General features: G+C 37.0%; 1 protein-coding gene across 4 annotated transcripts in view; it reads right to left on the minus strand.

Moving 5' to 3' along the window:
- RXFP1 (relaxin family peptide receptor 1) overlaps positions 1-21686 on the minus strand; it is a gene marked incomplete at both ends in the record, with an annotated part of 100728 nt that overhangs the window by 5509 nt on the left and 73533 nt on the right. For 3 of the 4 annotated variants that reach the window (XM_082607734.1, XM_082607733.1, XM_082607732.1), the window contains 8 exons: positions 303-521; positions 1220-1630; positions 3732-3961; positions 5781-5852; positions 6865-6936; positions 9960-10031; positions 14127-14198; positions 16092-16163. In XM_082607734.1, coding sequence (XP_082463860.1) covers positions 303-521; positions 1220-1630; positions 3732-3961; positions 5781-5852; positions 6865-6936; positions 9960-10031; positions 14127-14198; positions 16092-16163 — 1220 coding nt within the window. The remainder of the gene's footprint in view (positions 1-302; positions 522-1219; positions 1631-3731; positions 3962-5780; positions 5853-6864; positions 6937-9959; positions 10032-14126; positions 14199-16091; positions 16164-21686) is intronic. The other variant, XM_082607735.1, reaches the window with a different exon arrangement.

Here is a 21686-nt window from a genome sequence, read left to right on the forward strand (position 1 = left end):
TAAATTCCTAGAAACAAAAACTTATGAGTGAATCAGGAAGAAATATGGAAAAAGGTATTCCATGCAAATGGGAATCAAAAGAAAGCCAGAGTAGCAATACTCATATCAGACAAAATAGACTTTAAATGGAAGACTGTTACAAGAGACAAAGACTGACACTATATAATGATCAAGGGATCAATGCAAGAAAAGGATATAACAATTATAAATGTATATGCATCCAACATAGAATCACCTAAATATATAAGGCAAATATTAATGGACAGACTTTTTATTTCTTTACAGGAAGAAAAAATTCATACCTGGTATTTCTACCTGAAGCAATGAGAGAAATTTCAGTATAAAGATGGGTATCCAGCATAATGCATCAGTAAATACAATAAAGAAAAAACGTTTGGCAAGGATCATCTCTTTCCTAACTTGATTCCGTACTTCGGTTGCTGTTATGGCACTTTGATGGATGCTGTAAAACATGCTTCCATATGAAAAAACTATGATGATAAATGCTGCTAAGTTAATACCTATGAAGAACACAAAGATGATGATTAATGAATAAGAACATTCTTTCAGAACAAGCAAACATACCCTTAGCTGTTATTGTAAAGGAGAAGATACAAAGACCACAATGTGTTTTTTGTTCTTTGTAAGAATTACTAAGGCACAAAAATCATTAATTAAAAAAATTTAAACATTGTTGAAGCTATAAGAATGATGAAATGTTTAATTTAAAAATGGCATATTAAAATTAGATTATAGTGATTCAATGACTATCTTGGGCTTATTAAATTAATCTGTCTTGTGTTAATTTTTTTGCTAATTCAATTGCTTTGTTATATTTTGAGAATATTTTTCACAAGAGGACATACTTGGTTGTCTGCTCCCAAGTCAAAGACTTGTGTGGCTACTTTGAATTTGTTCATATTATAAAGGCAAAGAGTTAAAATATGTTTTGATTAGTATTATTAGGGTGATTGCATGAAATGCAAGTATTTAGCATCTTGTCTTTTATTAAAGTGTATCATATAAGAATTAATATGATGAAGTGGTAATTTAGAAAAAATAATCCCTTTAGGGAATTCTGATACAATCCACCCTCAATGTCCATTCTGGTTAGAAGATCTGAAATAGAAAGTTGTAAATATTAAAAAGCATAATGAGATTCAGATTGTGATTTATTCTAGCATTTGAATGAAAGGGCTTCTAATACAGAGTTTCTTACCAAGAAAAATTGCCACTGAATAAATCTGGGCTCCAATACTTTCTGTATCTTCTGAATGAAGAGGGAAGCATACCCCATTGGTGCCGTAGTAGTTTTTGAAAAATTCTTTATTGCTCAGTGGAATGAAAGCCACGATAAAACCGATAATCCAAATGAGAATCAAAACTGTAATGGTTCTGCATTTTCCAGGTCTTAAACATCTGAAAGGATATACAATGCAGATATATTTTTCCACTGTCAGAAATGTTAAAAGTAACACTGATACTTCTGTGGACAGAATGGCCAGGGACCCCAGAAGCTGGCAATGAATACTCTCCATCCACAGCTGTGCGTGCTTGTTGTATTCTCCTCGAAACTTCAGGTCAAAGGCTCCGATCACAAACAAATAGATTCCCATCAGGCAGTCGGCACCTACAGGGATCAGTGAATTTCACAAATTTAGAGAAATAAACAGGTAAGATGGAGTTATCATTAAGCAGAATTTTTTAAAAAAATTATTTATTTATTTTTGGCTGTGTTGGGTCTTCGTTGCTGCGCGCGGGCTTTCTCTAGTTGCGGTGAGCAGGGGCCACTCTTCGTTGCGGTGCGCGGGCTTCTCATCATGGTGGCTTCTCTTGTAGCGGAGCATGGGCTCTAGGTGTGCGGGCTTCAGCAGTTGTGGCTCGCGGGCCCTAGAACACAGGCTCAGCAGTTGTGGTGCACGGGCCTGGTTGCTCTGTGGCATGTGGGATCTTCCCAGACCAGGGCTCGAACCCGTGTCCCCTGCATTGGTAGGTGGATTCTTAATCACTGCTCCACCAGGGAAGCCCCAGAAATATTTTTAATATTAGCCCCAAATAGCCAAGTTCCTTCTATCTTGGGGGCGGGGGAGGGAAGTTTTATTCTAAGAGTTCATTTATGGGTAAGGACCACTTCATCAACTCTCCCTGCTAAGCACTCTTACAGCATCCTCTGCAGCCAATTATGTAATCATTCCTCTGTTTTCGTCTAACACACAGTCTGTAAGAGCAGGAATCTTGTCTGTTTTGCTTTCTGTTCTAGTCCCATCACCTAGCAGTGCTGAGTAAATGAGTAAAATGCATGAGCATTCAATTAGGGACAAGATTGGGATGTTATAATTTGGTTCATCTCTTCCATTGAAAGTCTCCCAGCTTAAGAAACTTAAGTAATTCAAAATCCCAGAGAAAGTAATCCAGAAGTTGCTATGACAGAGTAATGACTATGAATTTTGAGGTCTGTCATTTTGAAGATGTGAATAATTATGAAATACTCTGTAGTCAGTATAATTCTGAGGGGCTTAAATGAGTCACCCAGGGGTGGTCGAAGCAAAACTGTTCTCTCTGATTCTTTCTTCCCATCTGAACATCTTTCTCTGTCTCTTTTCAGACTCCTCCATCCCCCACATCAGCTGTTAATGTGATACACTTCTTGGTGTATTTGCTTTTTAAGCAAATATTACATATCAGAGAGTAGGTGAGATTTTTTTTTGACCACGTAAGCGTTCTATACAACGAACCTAAAGCCACATCATGGTATACATCGTAAGGCTGACCCTAATCTTTAAACACCGAGGTTATATTCTAGCCTTTTCAGGGAAATTGAGCAAACTCAAAATTGTGTAGCTAACAGTACAAAGTAGTAAACCATTTCTGAGTCCTGTTTCTTGGGTAGCTTGCAATGAAAAGACAGTTCGACATTATACTTTGAGTGAGGGCGAGGGTAAGACATGGCACAGCACTTGTAAAGAAGTAGAACATCATATAGATTGATTCTTGCTTGAGGTAGTATGGGTAAATTATAGGCCACTTGACCAAGATTATAAACACCTTGAGGACTGGTTTCTTGCTTTTATTTAATTAATTAATTTACTATTGTATTCCTCATTTAACATAACACCTTGCAATCACGTTTCAAAAACTTAAAAAATTTAATACTACCTAAAACACTTTCTTATTTAAATATTTCAAATTATGAATGGAAAAGAATGTAGAAGCTCAGAGACCAGAAAAACAACGTTTGAAGTCAGCATCCATGAACTGGACATTCAAACAAGAAATAAACACAGCTCTGGAACCATGAAAGGGTCCAATTTGATTATAGTAAAAGATTTTACATGCTTTGGTAAAATATTATTATTTTATTAAATAATAAAAATATTATTTATAATATCTAATAATTTTAAATAAATTATTTAATAATATTAAATTCCCTTTCTTCTTCCTTCAGAGAAGAAAGCAAATGAACAAAAGCTTCTTTATGAGAAAAAAATTAATGAATGAGCCCTTCATTAATCTGTGTAAGGTGACTGAGTTTTCTTATTTTAAAAACTTATTTTCTTTCTTATCGCTAAAGTAATTTTATTTTCATTGTAGCGAATGTGAAAACAACATATAAGCAAAGGGGAGAAATTTTTAAAAATTCATAATTCTATTGCTCTCATTACTTATTGTCTAATAGCAACGCTTTCATATATTTTGAAACTGTAATTCCCCTTCAGCCAGGAAATACTCACAGCAGAGGGAAATGATTGACATGGCATGCAGCTTGTTCTCAGATCTGATATAAGGTCGCATACAGATGACAAAGATGTTTCCAAAGCACGTAACTGCAGACACAACCCAGACAAATACTCTCTGAATAATGCTCGCCAAGAGATCCTCTAAAGATGAGATTCCATCAGTGTTTGGTTTACAGCTGCGAACATGCGGTGCATAGCCACAGTACTGGAACTTCTTAAAATAGCTGATGTGCAAAGAGAAGGGAAAAGAAGATTTTAAACTGAAGTCAGTGTCACTCTACATTAATATCTATTTTCTACATTCTCTCAGTAGAAAGAAAACATCTTAATATGAGACTCAGAGGAATGAATGTAAAACATTAGGGATACTGAAGATTTAACCTTAAGTTTAATTCTCATTAACTTGGTTTTTAAAAGAATGTGCGGGTGAGAGCCGCAAAAAGGCGTAATAAACATACAAGTGTTAGACATGTCTTAGAATATAAATCAAACGTTAGCATGTGATCAGGACAATCCACCCAAGGAAACTTGTTACTGGGTTTTCAGTGTTTAGTGCATGTGTTAATAAATGCACTGTTACATAACTCCTATGGTTGCTGCAACTGATTTTCCTTTTTCAAACGCAGGGGAAGAGAATTTGTCCTCTGTGCTTCTATGGCTTTTCTAGTATAGAATTTGTGTTGGCTACTTGCCAACATGCTTATCCTCACACTAGAGTTTGGTACATAATAGGGTGTTTGATAAATATGTGTTGAATGAATTTTTTCATCAGTAGAGAGACCTCCCTTGTTAATAAAACACCATCGGGATAATCAGTAATTACTACTGTGCTACCACCAACACCAGCACCGTTTATTGAGCATCTTCCAAGTATCAAGAATAACTTCTCAGATCAGCTCCATGAGGTTGAGGTCAGTATCACCATACAAGAAGATGACTCTTCAATGGAGGCAAATTATCTGCTAGGAAATTTTCTAATAAGTGCAGAAATTAGGATTTAAGTTAGATCTCTTTGCCCCTAAAGTGATATAGTCTGGCAAAAAATATAAGTAATCTTTATAGTATAAGGAGTTGTAGTAATACAAGATAAAAACTTGACAATGACAGTATATTGTCCTGTAGTTTAACTCTTGCTGCCTGGATCCCAGGATCTGCCATGGTTTCTGCCCAGTTCAGTTCTGCTCCTTGAGTTGTTTCTTGGGTTTTGTGACCTACACCATTTTCTTCCAATAAACTCTGCTTTGCTTAATTTAGTCAGAGTGTTTTATGTTGTGTGCAACCAAGGAAACTTTTATAAGCATGCTCTTTGAGGAATTATGGGAAAAAAACTCCTAGTATCCTCTGTTAGATTTAAAATACAAGCAAGATTATAGAGTGGTGGTGACTGCCATGACACTTTCTATATTATTGGGAATTAATTACCTTGGCATGGAGACCATTCTAATATATTTCATATATATACTGTTATATATTACATTCAATTAAAGAAAATGTTTCTGAAGCATGTAATTGATGGCATGATGAGACACACTGTTTGAATAAAAGATTTTTCATGGTTTACCACTTTATCCATACACCCTTGCACATCATGCCCTGACATTGTGGGCAATTTTCACTGAGGAGGATTTCTCTCTTCCCTTCCTCCATTTACATGAATTATTTATAATTATTTTATGTTGTTTATGTAACTTCTTCATCTGGTCGCATTTGTGCCATGTGCACAAATTACTAGCTGAGTGGACAAACATGACTATCAGTGAGTGGCATCAGGGCTCGGGAGAGTTTACAAGCCTGAGTGGGTTCCCTCCACACTCCTGCTGTCTGACATTCAGACAAAACTCCTTTCATTCTGCCAGACCATGGAAAACTAAAAATCACCCCACCCAATACCAACGCTTTAAGAGTTAATTATCGTTTAGGCAAATTAATCAGTAGAAAATGTTAATAGATTGGATGCATTGGGTATGAAGGTATTAGCACAATACATGTGGAAACGTAAAAGACTAAAATCAAGGTGAAGAACAAGAAAAAACATCTGCTTACATGTGAGAGAGATTCGTGAGAGGTCTAAACATCCTTTGTTGGATATTTGAAATTTCAATTCCTTCTAGGCTGCTAAAAATATCAAATTAATTATCAAACAAAATATGTTATGCAGGGTATAATAAAATGAGTTTTTGTGACAGACAGTTTAGTAAAATGCTGTTAGTTAACACTTATTTGGAACCAAACATTCGTACTTAACCTTCCCTAGGCACTTCCCCAACTCCTTAAAACATTTTTTTATTAAAAAATTTTTTTATTGAATGAAATATTCTTTAAATTCTACAGTGCTTTACAATTTTCAAAAGTTTCACACACATGATTTCATATGATCCCATAATAACCCATTTTTTTCTCCCAATGCCTTTTTGATTCTGCTATTTATATGTATATATCCTGCTTATTTGAATTTTTTGGCTTCTAATAGAGAGTGGAACAATGTTTTTTGCATAGTAACTACTCAATATATATTTTTGAAATAAATGAACAAGCATTATCTTTTAGACAATATTGCAATAGCAGAGGCATTTTACGTTCTTGAAATTTTTCTAATAATTTTAAATAATAAATGTTTTTCTAATAAATGCCATTTTACTGAGGGAACACTTAAAAGAACTGAAGCTTACCTTCTTAAGGCAATTCTTAGATCCTAACATAATTTGTGTGTGTGTGTTTATGTGTGTGTTGCAATTAATGACATATCATCTAGAACATTCCATCTTGGGATAACAATGGCTATAATAAATTCTTAGATACCCAGTGCTAATGAAGGAATAAATATGCATAGATGCCTTCAGAGGATCAATCAAACAATCCAATATAAGCTTCTGGTGATTACAGAAATATATGAAATTATTAATCATTTTCTAATTTGTAGCTTATAAATACGAAAGATTAAACTAATAGCTATCTGTTTGTAGCCCAGCAAGCACTCATCCTATATGTTTTTCTGGAGTTTAACCAATATCCTGGGACTAATGCTTCTGATTTGAGATCCTATCAATCTTATTTTATAGAATTTATTAGCTATTAGTATGTAAATAAAAATTACATCATAAAACTATCCCCATAGGTGTATACTTACAGAGACTTGAGTTTGACAAGGTAATCAAATTGGTTTGCTTGAATTTTCTGGATTGGGTTATAGGAAAGATTCCTGTTTTAAAAAAAGAGCAGCAATAGGTCAATTCTTAAAAAGTATTTGAGTAAAGAGAAAGTGTGTCTCTTGACTTAGGGTTACTTTTAAACAGTAACAAAAAAAATACAGCAATGTCACTTGACCCCTAGGGCTCGTTGGACATTCAAATGGATTAATGGAAACAGAACTCTTAGGCCAGTGCATGGCTGTAAGTAAGTGCGTTAATGAAAGAGCTGAGAGAACGTAAGCGTGAAGGTGGGGAGGTCCAGAGATGGTCCCACCAGAGGAGCAGCAGGGTACCCAAAGGGAAGCTACACCACTTCAGGTTTTGCCTATCATCAGGTGTGGTTTAAATGAAAGAAAGAAGAATCTCATTTAGCCAAAACTTGAATTAGTGAAATCACATTGAATGTTTTTTACAATAAATCATATCAAAGAGTGGCATATTGTGCTAGCAATTTGTGAGGCATGAAATTAAAAGTAAAAGGCTCTATAGTTAGAAACAAAGAAACAGAGGTCAGAGTGACAGTGTAGCTGAGTGTAAATGGAGAAAATTTCAGAATCTTTGCAAAACAACACCTTGAAACACGAATTGTTGATTAAAGGGAACTTCTCAGGGTAGGTTCACTTTTTAAGAAATTTATTGCAGATTAGACCATTAGTTGGGTGAGGGAGGGGCAGTGACTACAGAAAGAAGGGAAGAGAGGAAGGATGACAATAAGAAGAAATGTGTTGTATGAAAGAATGGAAGGAGACTCAACAATCTATGAACAGAAGGAAACGACCTTAATATAATAAAAGCCATATAGGAAAGCCACAGTGAGTGTCATAGCCAATGGTGAAAGGCTGAAAGCTTTTCCTCTAAAATCAGTAAGAAGACACGGATGCCCACTTTTGCCATTTCTATTGAACATACCACTGGAAGTCCTAGCCAGAGCAATTAGGCAAGAAATAAAAGGCATCCAAATTGTGAAGGGAGAAGTAAAATGATCTCTGTTCACAGATGACATGATTTTATGTGTATAAAACCCTAACGATTTCACACACGCATACACAGAAAAACTGTCAGAACTATTATAATAAACAAATTAAACAAAATTGCCATATGTGAAACCAACACATAATAATCAAACAATAATCAATAATCAAATGCATTTCTATACACTAACCATGAGCAATCCATAAAGAAAAATAAGAAAATGATTCCATTTACAATAGCATCAAAAGAACAAAGTACTTAGGAATAAACTGAATAAAGGTGAAAGACTTGCACTTTGAAAACAAAATGTTGCTGAAAGAAATTAAAGAAGACATCAGTTAAAGAAGACATTCTGTGTTTTGGGGCTGGAAGACAATATTGTTAAGATGTTAATACTACCCAAAGCAAATTACAGACTCAGTGTAATCTCTGTCAAAATCCCAATGATTTTTTTTTGCATAAATAGAAAAATCCATCCTAAAATTCGTGTGGAATCTCAAGGGAACCTGAATATCTAAAACAATCTTGAAAAAGAAGAAAAAAGTTGGAGGTCTCACTTCCTGATTCAAAACTTACTACAAAGCTACAGTAGTCAAAACAGTGTGGTGCTGGCTAAAAGATAGTTGTATAGAACAATGGAATAGAATGGAGAGCCCAGGAACAAGCCTTTGTATATATAGTCAAATAATTTTTAAAATGTGCCAAGATTGTTCAATGGGGAAAGGACAATCTTTTCAACAAACAGTGCTGTGAAAACCAGATAGATATCCACATGAAAAAAAAAAAGAGCTTAGACCCTTAGCTTCCACCATGTACAGAATTAACTCAAAATGGGTTAAAGGCCTAAATAGAAAAGCTAAAACTTTAAAACTCTTAGAAGAAGTCATAAGAGAAAAGTTTCATGACATTGGATTAGGCAATGACTTCTTGTATATGATACCAAAAACATAGGTAACAAAAGAAAAAGAAAAACAAGAATTGGACTACATCTAAATCAAAAACTTTTGTGCATCAGAAGACACTGTCAACAGAGTGAAAAGGCAACCTACATAATGGGAGCATACATTTGTGAATCATATATCTGAAAATCATTTAATATCTAAAATATATACACTCCTACAACTTAACAACAAAACCCCAAACAACCCAGTTTAAAAGCGGGCAAAAGACTTGAATAGGTATTCTCTAAAGAAGTTACACGAATGGCCAATAAGCACATGAAAGGATGCTCAACATCACTGATCATTAGAGAAATGCAAATCAAATCCACAATGAAACACCATTTCATATCCATTAGATTGGCAATTATCAAAAAATATAAAATAACAAGTGTTGTTAAAGAGGTGGAGAAATTAGAATCCTTGTGCACTGATAGTGGGAATATAAACTAGTGTAGCCACTATGCAAAAGAGTATGGTGTTTCCTTTAAAAATTAAAAATAGAGTTGCCATATGATCCAGTAATTCTACTTCTGGGGTTATATACCCAAAGAATTGAAAGCAAGCTCTTGAACAGATATTTGTACACCCACATTCATAGCAGCACTACTCATAGCAGCTAAAAGGTGGAAGCCACCCAAGTGTCCACCAATGGATGAATGGATAAACACCATGTGGGACTTACATACAGCGGATTATTATTCAGAATGATACTATTCAGAGCTTCTGACACATGCTACAACCTGTGGATGAACCTTGAGGACATTATGTTAAGTGGAATAAGCCAGTCATAAAGGGGCAAATATGTATGATTCCACTGACTTATGAGGTACTTAGAAATGCCAAATTCATAGAGCCAGAACAGAGTGATGGATGCTGGAGGGGCAGGGGTTGATGGGGAGTTAGTGTTTAATATGTATGGAGTTTCAGTTTGGAAAGATGGAAAAGTTCTAGAGATGGATGGTGGTGATGGTTGCACAACAATGTGAATGAAGTTAATGCCACAGTTGTACAGTTACAAATGGTTAAAATGGTAAATATACATAATTATGTATATTTTAATCACAATTTTTAAAAGTAAAATAAATTAAAAAACAAAGATACAAAATTCGTATCAGTCTTACAACTGTGAGAGCTCCTTCAGATCCTTAAAGACAAGTGGTGAAAGATTTTCAATCTTATTACTTCCTAAATCCCTAGGGAAACAATTGCAAATGTCATATTATTTCCTTAAGACTTTACTCATAGTTCTGTAATTTATTAAAAAACCATTAGACAACTTTCAAACAATGCCATTAGTGAGTTATATTAGTTAATAGAAGTCAAAACTTTAAAAAGGGAGTGAGGTGGTAAAAGATAAAAATATTTTATCCCATTTTATTGCTCACTCAGAGACAGTACTTGGTGGTATTTGATCTAGTTCTAATAGATACAATTTTCTAGTTCAATTAATATATGTGTTGTGCCCTTCATCCTTTCTCTTCTTCCTCCCCTTCCTCCCTCCCTCCCTCCCTCCCTCCCTTCCTTCCTTTGCTAAAGTAGAAATATGCTTTGGAAACTTAATTTTTTCCTTTGCTTGGGTGTATTATAATTTTCAACTGGAAGTGGATTATTTCAGTTTCCAGTTTCTTCCACAGCTGATATACACCGGATCTCATACACACCTGGGGCAGCATATATTGTATGTTACTTCATATATGTATAGAGGTTGGGCTGCCTAAAGTGATATGAACTTGTAGCTTAGTTGTGAGAAGATTTCGGACAGTAGCAGCTCTTACGGTAGATTTGACGGCGGCGACTCTCATGAGAAAGGCCTCAGATTCTACTAAACAAGACAATCTTTCAATAGGCTTGAGTTCTTCAATGCCATCAAGAGATACTAAGAGAAAGCCTAACCACTTTCCCTGTCCATCTCCAAATCCTATTTGTTGCTACAGGGAGAAGCATGGGAATAGATCTATTTGTTATTGCAGTGCTTACAAATCAAAAGTTAGGTTATTCAACTTGGAAGGGCAAGATAGATTTAGACTGAGTTTTTAAAACTAAAAAGTAGCTAATGTAATCAATACTATACATGTCTTTGCTGTAAATGTTTTATTTTTATACTGTAAACTGAACCTTGAGGCTGTTTTTGTTATTTATGTTTTCATGGGTGAATTGTCTGTGAAGATAGATGGTCTGATTTGACAACAAAAGGAATGTCTCTAAAATTTCATCCCTTTCTTAAAATCCTTCAATAGCTCATTGTTGCATAGAAGATAAAATCAAAACTTCTTAGTGTGATATTAAAAAGCCTTTAAATATCTTGCCACTGTCTAGCTTTCCAGCTCAGTTTCCTACCACTTTCTACTCAGTCAAATGACTTTCACCAGGGCCTGAAGGCACCTCAATATTTCAGCCTCCGGGTTTTTGCACGGGTGCTTCCTTCTGCCTGGAATAAGCTTTAATTCTTGGTCTTCTGGTGAACTCCCTATTCATCCTTCAAGATTCTGCTCAGATAAACAACAAGGATTTACTGTACAGCACAGGGAACTATATTCAATATCTTGTAATACTCTGTAAGGGAAAAGAATCTGAAAAAAGAATGGGTGTGCATAACTGAATCACTTTGCCGTACATCTGAAACTAACACAATATTGTAAACCAACTATACTTAAAAAAGAAACAAAAACGATTCTGCTCACATGTCACTCCTCTGTGACCAGGGAGGTTAGGCATTCTCTTCTCTGTTCTCCCGTATGTGGCATGGATAACATATACAGCACTTATAACATCATATTAAAACTGTTTCTGTACATACGTTCTCCTCTTCTGAAGGACGTGAGCTCTTTCAGTGCCAGCCCTGTACCTATTCATCTTGGGCTCTCCAGCATCTAGCTTAATTTTGGGCTAGCTATTCTTTGTATTCTTTGTATTCTTTGTATCCCTACCTAGAAGGCCATTAACAGACTCGACCTGCTTCATATTTAGGTAAAAGTGGCGGCACAATTCCAGTTCTTTGTATGGGAAGCCAAGTAAAAGATTGATCATATTAGTGAGGCAATGTGAAAAACAGATTTAGAAGAGTCCACTAGGATATTAAATCTTGAAATATCATGTTCATCTGTTTCTGATGGGAGTGCTGTTTTGGCTATTAGAGCCAATTCTGACATATAGTTCTTTTATCATGAATCATGTAATGGGAACCATTTGGCCTAGACCCTAAGTGATGGGTAAAAAGACCATTTTCTCAGTTTCGTTTTAGGAAAGTTGGTCTAAACTTAACTGGACTTGAGGTCCATTTCCGAATGGGCTCAGGAAACACATTATCACCTAGAGTAGTTGACTTTAAAAGCACAAAGTAAATCAAGCATGTAGCAAAGAGTTCCTGCCATCAGAACTATTTAGAGTCTACTGTGAGAAATCAATTCTGATTGTTGCCAATTTATTTGCCCGCATTAACTCTGTCAGTGGGATCAAGCCAGGAGGGGCAGAGAGTGTAGTCCAAACCCTCTCTCAAAGGGAGAGTCACTCATTTGAGGTCTAGACCCACCCATTTAAAGCCATCACCTCTTAGAAAACATGCCATTTTCATCCCTGTAAATCCGATTTTTCAAGCCAACGTTGGGTATGGGATTCGGCAGGGTTCAGGCAGGACTAATTCTTGGCCTTGGTGCCCCTCTCTGCCCCTTTGTTGCTCTTTCCTTTACCTCTGAACCTGCATTAGCACTGGTTACGGACTAAGCTGTTGTGTTCCATGCTCACTACTGGTTACTGATACTTAGAACCTGCACCTCAGCGCCACCATGCAAGTCAGGATTGGCAGAAATTACCTTCTGGTATTCAGATCGCGGTGGCAAGTAGGATAAAACAAGGAAAAGTATGGACCCCTCGATTAGCTTGTATTTTCATGGCTAGATACTACTGTTCGAGTCACCTACACGCACCTCTCCCTACTACTGAGAATAAAATAATTTCCTATGTGTTGATGGTCTGGTTCACTAGCCAGACACTGGGAGCTGTTACAGCAGGTGCTTGGTTCTGATATCTATCGAGATTTTCTTGTGCGCTTTGTGAATGATTGGTACTGTCTACTGAAAAACGTTTCAAGCAAATGGTCATGGAAAAACGTTGGGGTTTCAGTGGCTTGTTTATTGATGTTTTGGAGCAGAATGCTGCATTGGTTCCCGAGGAGCGTTTCTGTCTGTGGCATATGTATTCCCTCCACCTGTCTTCGTTTGCAGGTAAGGTGTCCCGAGAAACAGTTTAGTTACATTCTTAAATTTTTTTTTTTTTTTTTTTTTTTTTTTTGTGGTACGCGGGCCTCTCACTGTTGTGGCCTCTCCCGCTGCGGAGCACAGGCTCCAGACGCGCAGGCTCAGCGGCCATGGCTCACGGGCCCAGCTGCTCCACGGCATGTGGGATCTTCCCGGACCGGGGCACGAACCCGTGTCCCCTGCATCGGCAGGCGGGCTCTCAACCACTGCACCACCAGGGAAGCCCTACCTTCTTTAACTTTTATGGACAGGTTTTAATGAATCAAAGTTCTGCCCAGTTAATTGCCAAACATGTACCTTCTGTCCATTCCCCAGATTCTTTCTAGAACTCACAAAATCAAACTGGTGGCTAGCCTAAACTTTAGCAAAAACCCAATTGAAGAAATTAATGGTAAAAAGTAAAAAACTGTCTGAAGGACCTGTACTTCATTTATTGTCCTGTGTATGTTTTATTTGGACAATCAGCTCCTATGTGTTTGGACCACAAGGCTTTGATTTATCAGAGAGTTGTCTTAATGTCCTTTGGAACTGTGTCATTGATCTTAAAAAAGGGACATTATAAATAGCTCTCTTTTCCATTATTACAGTCTGGGATGTTACCCATGGTAGTGTCTAATTTCCTTATGGATCCAAGATTAGCCTTTGGTTTCAGAAGCAGCAGAGTGGTGTCTTTTTATCTCCTGGTTTTAAATCCTAACTCTCCAGGAAACTTAAAGATAAATTTGTGCTCCCTCTCCAGCAGTGGGTTAGAGTGGTGCAAGATGTATTTTATTTATTGATCTCTCCAGACTTTATTCTTTCTCCACAGCTATGTTTCCCTTACCTCACTTTCCTCAAATATTTATTTTATAGTTTTCCTTTACACATATTTTTTAAACTATCAGAATACCTTTGTGGCTCAAGGTATGCAGAAATAGTGCTAGGAAGAGAGAAAAATAAATCTTTCTTAAATGTATAAAAATGTATATGTGTGAAAACTATGAACTGGAACAGTAGAAAGAAAATTCTTATCAATATATGTGTAACCGAGCTTACAATTCATCTAGTTTCTGGAGCGGTGCAAACGCGTTTTCACTGAGGTGATTAATTTTGTTTTTCCTCATTACCCTGAAAGTAAAAAGAAAAGGATGTTGTAGCTTCCAGAGGTAACTGATAGGTGAATTATTGGAGAGGAGATTAACAGCCTGCAAAAACAAAGATAATTACGTGGAGTGCACTTTTCACATCAAGAGAGGTTGAAGTAGCGTCATAAATTACCCAGTCTGTAATAACTTTAAACTTAAATTTCCCAGATCTTTCAGTGATGATAAGAGTAAAATAGTGTTCAAAGTTCTAAGTGATTTAGGGAAGAGCTCCACAGGGGAAGAGTGAAAACCTCGACTCCTGAGAATACAGACTGAGCTTCAGCCCAGGGAGCTGTCTTAGGGTCGCCTCTGTAGGCTTCATGGTGTGTCTGTCGAACAAAATACCTCCCACACAATAGCACTGGTGCACATTGGGCAGTTGATGTGATTTAGGGTGGAGATGCTGCGGGAGGTCTACTTCAAGCTGGACCAACTCAGAAGATCTCTAGTTTGGGATGCTGAATGAGACTGTAAGTCCTGACAGTTCATCTCTGCCCTGATGTCGTGTTATGAGATAGCATAAAGGACTAACTCACAGGAAACCTTTAAAAGATTTCCAGTTCTTGAGGCATTGTGGGACATGCCTGGAAGCTGGCCTTGTCCCATCCTTAAGTATTTATTTCCTCTCAGCACTCCAAACCGTTACCACTTTCTCCCAGCATCCTTGGACCAGAAAAGCACAAGCATCTGCCAAGAGGAAACTCACAAATGATTTCTTCATACAGAGGGTTCTCTAAAAACAAATACAAGTAGAATAGAAAAGAAGGGCTACATTTGTTGGATATTTATTTGCCCTGTGTCCTTTAAGTGCAAGTTGGTTTCCTTTGGGCAATTACCATGAACTGTTTTGCATGACTGATAGAATCCTGCATCTGAAGACCGCTAAACTCACTGCAGAAAAGTTCACACATTTCAGTGGCTTTGAGCCCACTGGAATGGGGCGGAGGGCATAACTGGGTAAAAATTTTTGTTGTGTCAGTGGTAGCTATTGCATTGCCCATACACAGGGGTCCTGTATATTCTAGTATGATGATTTTCAAACTTTTCACATGGTAACCAATAGTAGGAAAATGCATTTTGCATTGGGACATAACATACACCCACACAACCCAAGATTCATGGAACAATACATTTAATCATCTGAATTGCACTCTGATGTTTTAATTCAGTTCTATTCTATTCTATTTCATTTTAAAAATGCGGCTCGGGACATACTACATTGCTTTCATCACCTGCTTGTGAGTTTCAACCCACAATTTGAAAAATACTCTTCTGGAAGAATAAACTGCAAATGAGGCAGTTATACTTTTATACTGAAGGAAGACCCAGTATCCCTCACTGTTATGGAAGAGGCACCCTGAATTTAAAATAAGCCAGAGAGGAGTATAAGGAGAAATTATACTCGATAACATTCTAAGGTTTATCCTGGTGTCCGCAGTTACATCCTCAGGGAAGTGAACATTCTACAGTTTCTAAAAGTTATAATTAATTTCCCCCACAATCTTTGCAGTAATAATTTTTATAGATTAGGACTTTAACTTGGTGTTTCTCAAACTGAGATCCAAGGGCAGATTCTAGGTGGTTTATGAGAAATTTTTTTCCCATTAAATTGGGTCTTACTTGTAAGGTTGAGAAAAGCAGGTCTCACATAAGATAGTACCATTGTGATGACCCATGTATGTTGTGAATCTGTGGTTATGCCTGGTTTGAACTTCAGTAATTTTGCCAATGTGCTTCCTTTTCAAAAAACTTCAAGTTGAGGGGAACATTTGCTGTAATTACTATGCATGTTTATGCTAGATTCTGTTCGCATAAATGATTCATTTTATTTGTAAAGAGATAAAACGGTACTTCAAAAGGACAAAACATTACTTACAAAACAGTTAAATTACTGCAGGAAATAAAAGTCAAATTCCTTAAATTATGGATATGGTTGCCTTCAAAGTCCCTGAAATATAAAAATAAAAAATGATAAAGCTAAATTTTAATCACACACAAAATCAGTCGGTTAAGAATGATTTGTTTTCTAGTAAAATATCATTTTCCCACATACTGTTTATTTCATAGGGATTCTCACATAATGTAAGTGTAGCCACTTACATAATAGCCGAAATGATATATTTATATATAATGTTTCTTTTTTTCTGTGTTAATAGTAAAAATGTTTTGAGTTGCATCGGTATGAGGTGTTCATGTGGGTACATATGTATCCTAAAGAATGTGAAGTGAATGAAAAAAGCCCCATGGAAAGCTTTTGTTGTGGTAACTACCAGCTATATAAACAGAAAGCACGTAGTGATCTGCATTAAACACCCGTCCAGAGGTACCACTGGCATTTCTCTGAGTGGCGTGACTCTGCTACAGTCCACAGAAGATTCTACTATTGCTGCAGAAGATGCTACCACAAAACAGTGTTTAACCTCTACCTCCCTTGCCTAGACACTCCCAGAAAAAATTCTCCATAGCCTTTTACCCCTGAGAACATACTTTCTTGCTTTATTATATGGCCACACAGGCCAGTGCAGAGGGAGACCCACAGCTGCCCTTGGCTCTCCACTCCCGACTCAGGGTACTGCTTGCAGACCTGACTTGAGCTCCCTTGCTGTGTGATGCTAGGTCACCAACGGGAGTCTGGTCTGAGCAGCATACTTGTCAAAAAGTTGATGTTTTATTGTCTCTGCTTCATGGTTTTCATGAAGGCGTTCTTCTATTGCCTGCCTTTTATCTTGTCGTAGGGTTTATGGTGGAAGTTCATAGAACAGAGTTAGCCGAGCTCAGGGATACACTTTCAGAAGCAGATGCTGGCTCTTAAATCTACTCGTTTTACCCCAGCACTTAGCTTACCAGTCATCATACCACGTAAAGCCATTCAGGAACAATTGCCACTAAAATATATGAGCTGAAGTCTGACACACCTACTAAAATCTATGCAGGAAGCATGAGTAACATTAATGGACATGCCTGTTTTTTCTGCTGGAGAGGCTGTATCTGGGACAGTTAGTTTTATTTTGGCACTGCAATAAAAATGGATGCTGACAAATCAAAGTCTATCTGGAAGATCTGGAAGGCCAGCATGTAAGGGTTCTAGAAATCAAGTCAATGGACTAAAAGGGTGTATTTATCACAGAGAAGAGCAAAGAAGAGAGATATATTTGAAGTCAGGCATAGGGCTTTTCTCTGTTGCATCAGACTGCAAAATCAGATTTACTTGTTGAAGGACACAAAACATTTCAAATTTAAGCTCACAATCCATGGTGTCCAGAGAATAAGCTTCTTCTTACTATAGTGATCTGAGAAGGGCATATACTATAACAAGGTTTTTGTAGACAGGATTTCTGTACATATGGAATGTTGTGTTAAAATCTTAAATCTTGATTCTAGATCACCCTTCTAAAGAAAAACTTCTATTATTCTATTAAACTGGAAATAAAGCACTTGTACTATCTTTTTTTGATCATTAGTCTTGGCCCAGGCATTTGGCCTTCCATAACGAAGGTTATCATTGACACAGACTGTTCTATTTCCTTTTCTTATTTTGTTGTTGTTACCAGGAATCTACCACCAGGGGGTGACGTTCTCCTAAGCCTCACAAAATTTCTTGATGTTACTTTCTTGTTAGTTACACCTGTAACTTTTTTTTTCTATTAAGGTAGCAAAAATATTTAAGTTAATATTAATTTACTATATGTAAAAGTCAGTAAGAGGCATAAACTAGGGACTTTTGATTAAATTGTTAAATTCAATGTTGAGTTTATTTTAATCTTTATTTGTGAATTTGCTTTGGCTTTCTTCCTAAAATTAGAGGTTTTAGTTCTTGATATGCAGGGGTATGGCATACAAATCTGTTCCTTGTGCCAGGGCTCCAAGTTCTAATGGACCTGAGGGGGTGTTTTGCTTACTTAATGCCTGGATCACTTTTCCAACTTAATGATCCTCTGAATCTAACCACTTTATGTTTCCCTCTATACATGGCAGAACTGGCTGAAAATGAAAATTTGGTTCTTGGATCTGAAGAACAACAATAACAGAAAATAAAAACACCAAGAATCTTGCCCTCTCAATTCCCTCTCTCATCCCCTAGGGGCTCACAGAGAAAATTGAGGTGATGAAGGAGGGCAAAGCCTTTGCCTTTCTGCCCGACATCCGTGATTTACCTGTATGTGCACCTGGTCTCCTACACCCAGGATGTGATGACCCTCCTTCTGCTTTAGGCTAATCCCGCGTTTTCTGAGTTTTGTTTGTGAACGTGTATGTCCTAATATACATGGTCAATTCTGGTGAATGTTTTTTGGGCGTTCTTCACTTTCAGTTTATATCTATTAAGATTAAGCACAGGTACATAGAACAGAGACCCAACTATAACAGCATAACTACACAAGGATTTAACAAAAAAAAAAATCTAGGGTTAGGTAGTCCAGGGCTAGTCTGGTAATTTTACCAAGTTGTTAGAAACCTAAGGTCTTTCATATTCACTGTCCAGAGGTCCTTGTCTTTGTGTTCCAAGATGTTGCTAAAGCTTGAGCCATCATATCCGTCTTTTCTGGATAAGGAAAGAAAGGGAGGGTGTGCGTGTTTCTCTCTAAGGAGGTTGCCCAGAAGTTCCACACTATACGTCTTCCTCCTCATTAGTTAGGGCTCGGCCACGTGGCTCTGTCTAGACGTGGGGAAGTCTGGGAATGTAGTATTTTAGCTGGGCACTTTGCCGCCCCAAATAAATCTGTTCTGTTATCGAGAAGGGACTTTGCACTTTGATATGTACCAGTTAGAGCTAATTCGTTAACTATGTTATTTAGTTCCCCATATCCTTTTCCTGGTTTTCCTTGATCTTTCATGGACTGAAAGAGGTAGATTATTATTTCTTACCGCTTATGTATGTCTATTTTTCTTTTGTTTTGGTTGTTATGTGAATCTATTTGGTGCATATATATACTCCTAATATAACATCTTATATTGGAAATTGCACACTATAGCATTTAAATGTCCTTCTTTGTACTGCTTAATGCAAATTGGCCAAACTTCTACCTACTTAGATAAAAAATGATGCCTGCTTTCTTTGGTTTGCATTTACATGGCATACTTTTGAGGAGTCTTTTATTTTTAATCTTTCTTAATCACTTAGTTACAGATGGATTTTTTTGTACATAGTACTGAGTTAGGTTTTGCTCTGTGATCCAACTTGAAAATCTGTTTTTCTTTTTAGTAGGTAATTTTAGTCCACTTATGTTTATCGATCTGACTACTGTATCTTAACTTAGTCTGCTATTTAAAAATATTATTATATGGTTTTATAGATTAAGAAATCTTTCAACAAATGGCTTAAAATTTTTTTTTCTTCTGACGTTGAAAAAGGTTTGTATATTCTATTGGTAACCTTTATAATTATAACTTTACCCAATACACTATATCTTCTCTTTCTTAGAGAATAACAATAGCACTTATCAATTTCCTATTATAAGAAATGATGAAATTAGTATATATTGTCTTCCTGCCTTTTCTTTCATCTCTCTCACCATAGGATTTTGATCAATTATATGTTATTTATTAATATTCACCTTAGGAATATCAAATATCCACATATTGGTAGATTTCTTAGTTTTAAATGACATCTCTTGACGCCAGGCTATTTTTCTTTATAGTTTTATGGTTTCACTTTATTCCTTTGAAACTGCTTACTCACTTAAGATTATTGTGGCTCTTGCCAAATTGAGCCCTGTATCATTCTGTGATATTTCTCTTTATCCCTGGTGATAGTCTTTGTTCAGAAGGCTATTTTTTTCCAATGTTAACACAGCCCCTCCATCTTTTAAAAAAAATTAGTGCTGCATTTCTTATCTTCGTTTTACAGCTTGAATATCTCTGTTTTCTCTGGTTGCCTCAAGCTTTTTTCTTTGCTTTTCTTTATCTTTGGTTTTCAGCAGTTTGACTATGATTTGTCCAGTTTTTTTTTTTTTTTTTTAAGATTTTTTTTTTTTTAATGAAAGCTTCTTTATTTATTTATTTATTTTTGGCTGTGTTGGGTCTTCGTTTCTGTGCGAGGGCTTCCTCTAGTTGCGGGAAGCGGGGGCCACTCTTCATCGCGGTGCGCGGGCCTCTCACTATCGCGGCCTCTCTTGTTGTGGAGCACAGGCTCCAGAAGCGCAGGCTCAGTAGTTGTGGCTCACGGGCCTAGTGATTCCGCGGCATGTGGGATCTTCCCAGACCAGGGCTCGAACCCGTATCCCCTGCATCAGCAGGCGGACTCTCAACCACTGCGCCACCAGGGAAGCCCCCAGTTTTTTTTTTTTTTTTTTTTTTTTTTCTTTTCTACTTCTGCTTGTTTTCTTTTCTGAGGTTCTTAGATATTTTTTGGTTTGTTGTATTACATCATTTTAGAAAATTCTTGGTCATTACCTCTTCAGATATTTCTTTGAAAAACGAGCAGGACCCTATGTCCCCCACCTCTTGTTTGTAGAAAAGCTTTAGCCTCCTAGGCCTTCCCTGAGTTCCAAAGAGCAGATTTAATCAGAGAAGTGAGAAAATGGTGAAACAAAGGAAAATAGTCAAGCAAGACAAAATAGTAATAGTTTAGTCATAAAACAAATTCAGGGTCCTTTAGTTCCTCCTCAAGGGCAATAGATAATACCCTGAGCCATATCCTTGAGTTGTTTTGCAGACACTAAAACCCTCACCAGGTGGAGGAAGTTAATAGCATGCTGATCACCAGCATGTAGACCCCAGGCTTGTTGGAACCAGAAGGTTGATGATTGAGATTCCCATAACATCACCCTGTTACCTCACCACCAACCAGTCAGAGAATTGTGCACGAGCTGATCACACACCCTGCAGTCCCCTCCCTCACACTGCCTTTAAAAACCCTTCCCTGAAAACCATCAGGGAATTTGGGTCTTTTGAGCATGGGCTGTCCATTCTCCTTGCTTGGCACCTGAAATATATGCTGTACTTTCCTTCACCACAATCTGGTGCCAGTAGATTGGCTTTGCTGTGTGTCTGGTGAGCAGACTCCAGTTTTTTTGGTAACATCTTCTGTCCTGTTGTCCTTCTCTTCTTTTTCTGTGACCACTTTAACGCATTTTGAGACACTTTTATATTATCCTGTAACTTTTGGATTCTCTGTTCTATCTTTATTTTATGCTCCGTTCTCATTTTGATTCAAATGAAAGCTTTCTATTGACCTATCTTCAAGGTCATTGATTCTTTTGTTAGCTGTGTTCAGCCTGTTGAAGTAATTCTCTGATTCTCTTTAAAGCTTCCATCAGTTTGCAGACATTTTCCATGTGTGCATGTTTTGCTCACCTTTCCCACTATATCATTTAACTGATTAATCATAAGTATTTTACTTTCCTTGTTTGGTAGTTGTAACATCTGAGTTATCTCTGGGCCTAGTTCTGTTGATTGTTTTATAATTTGACAAGGATTGTTTCTCTTGCTCTTTCTGGGATGGGGCTTTCTCAGCATTGTTGTCCCACATGCC

This window comes from Mesoplodon mirus, assembly GCF_964341445.2.
Source record: "Mesoplodon mirus genome assembly, chromosome: 2".
NCBI lineage: Eukaryota > Metazoa > Chordata > Mammalia > Artiodactyla > Ziphiidae > Mesoplodon > Mesoplodon mirus.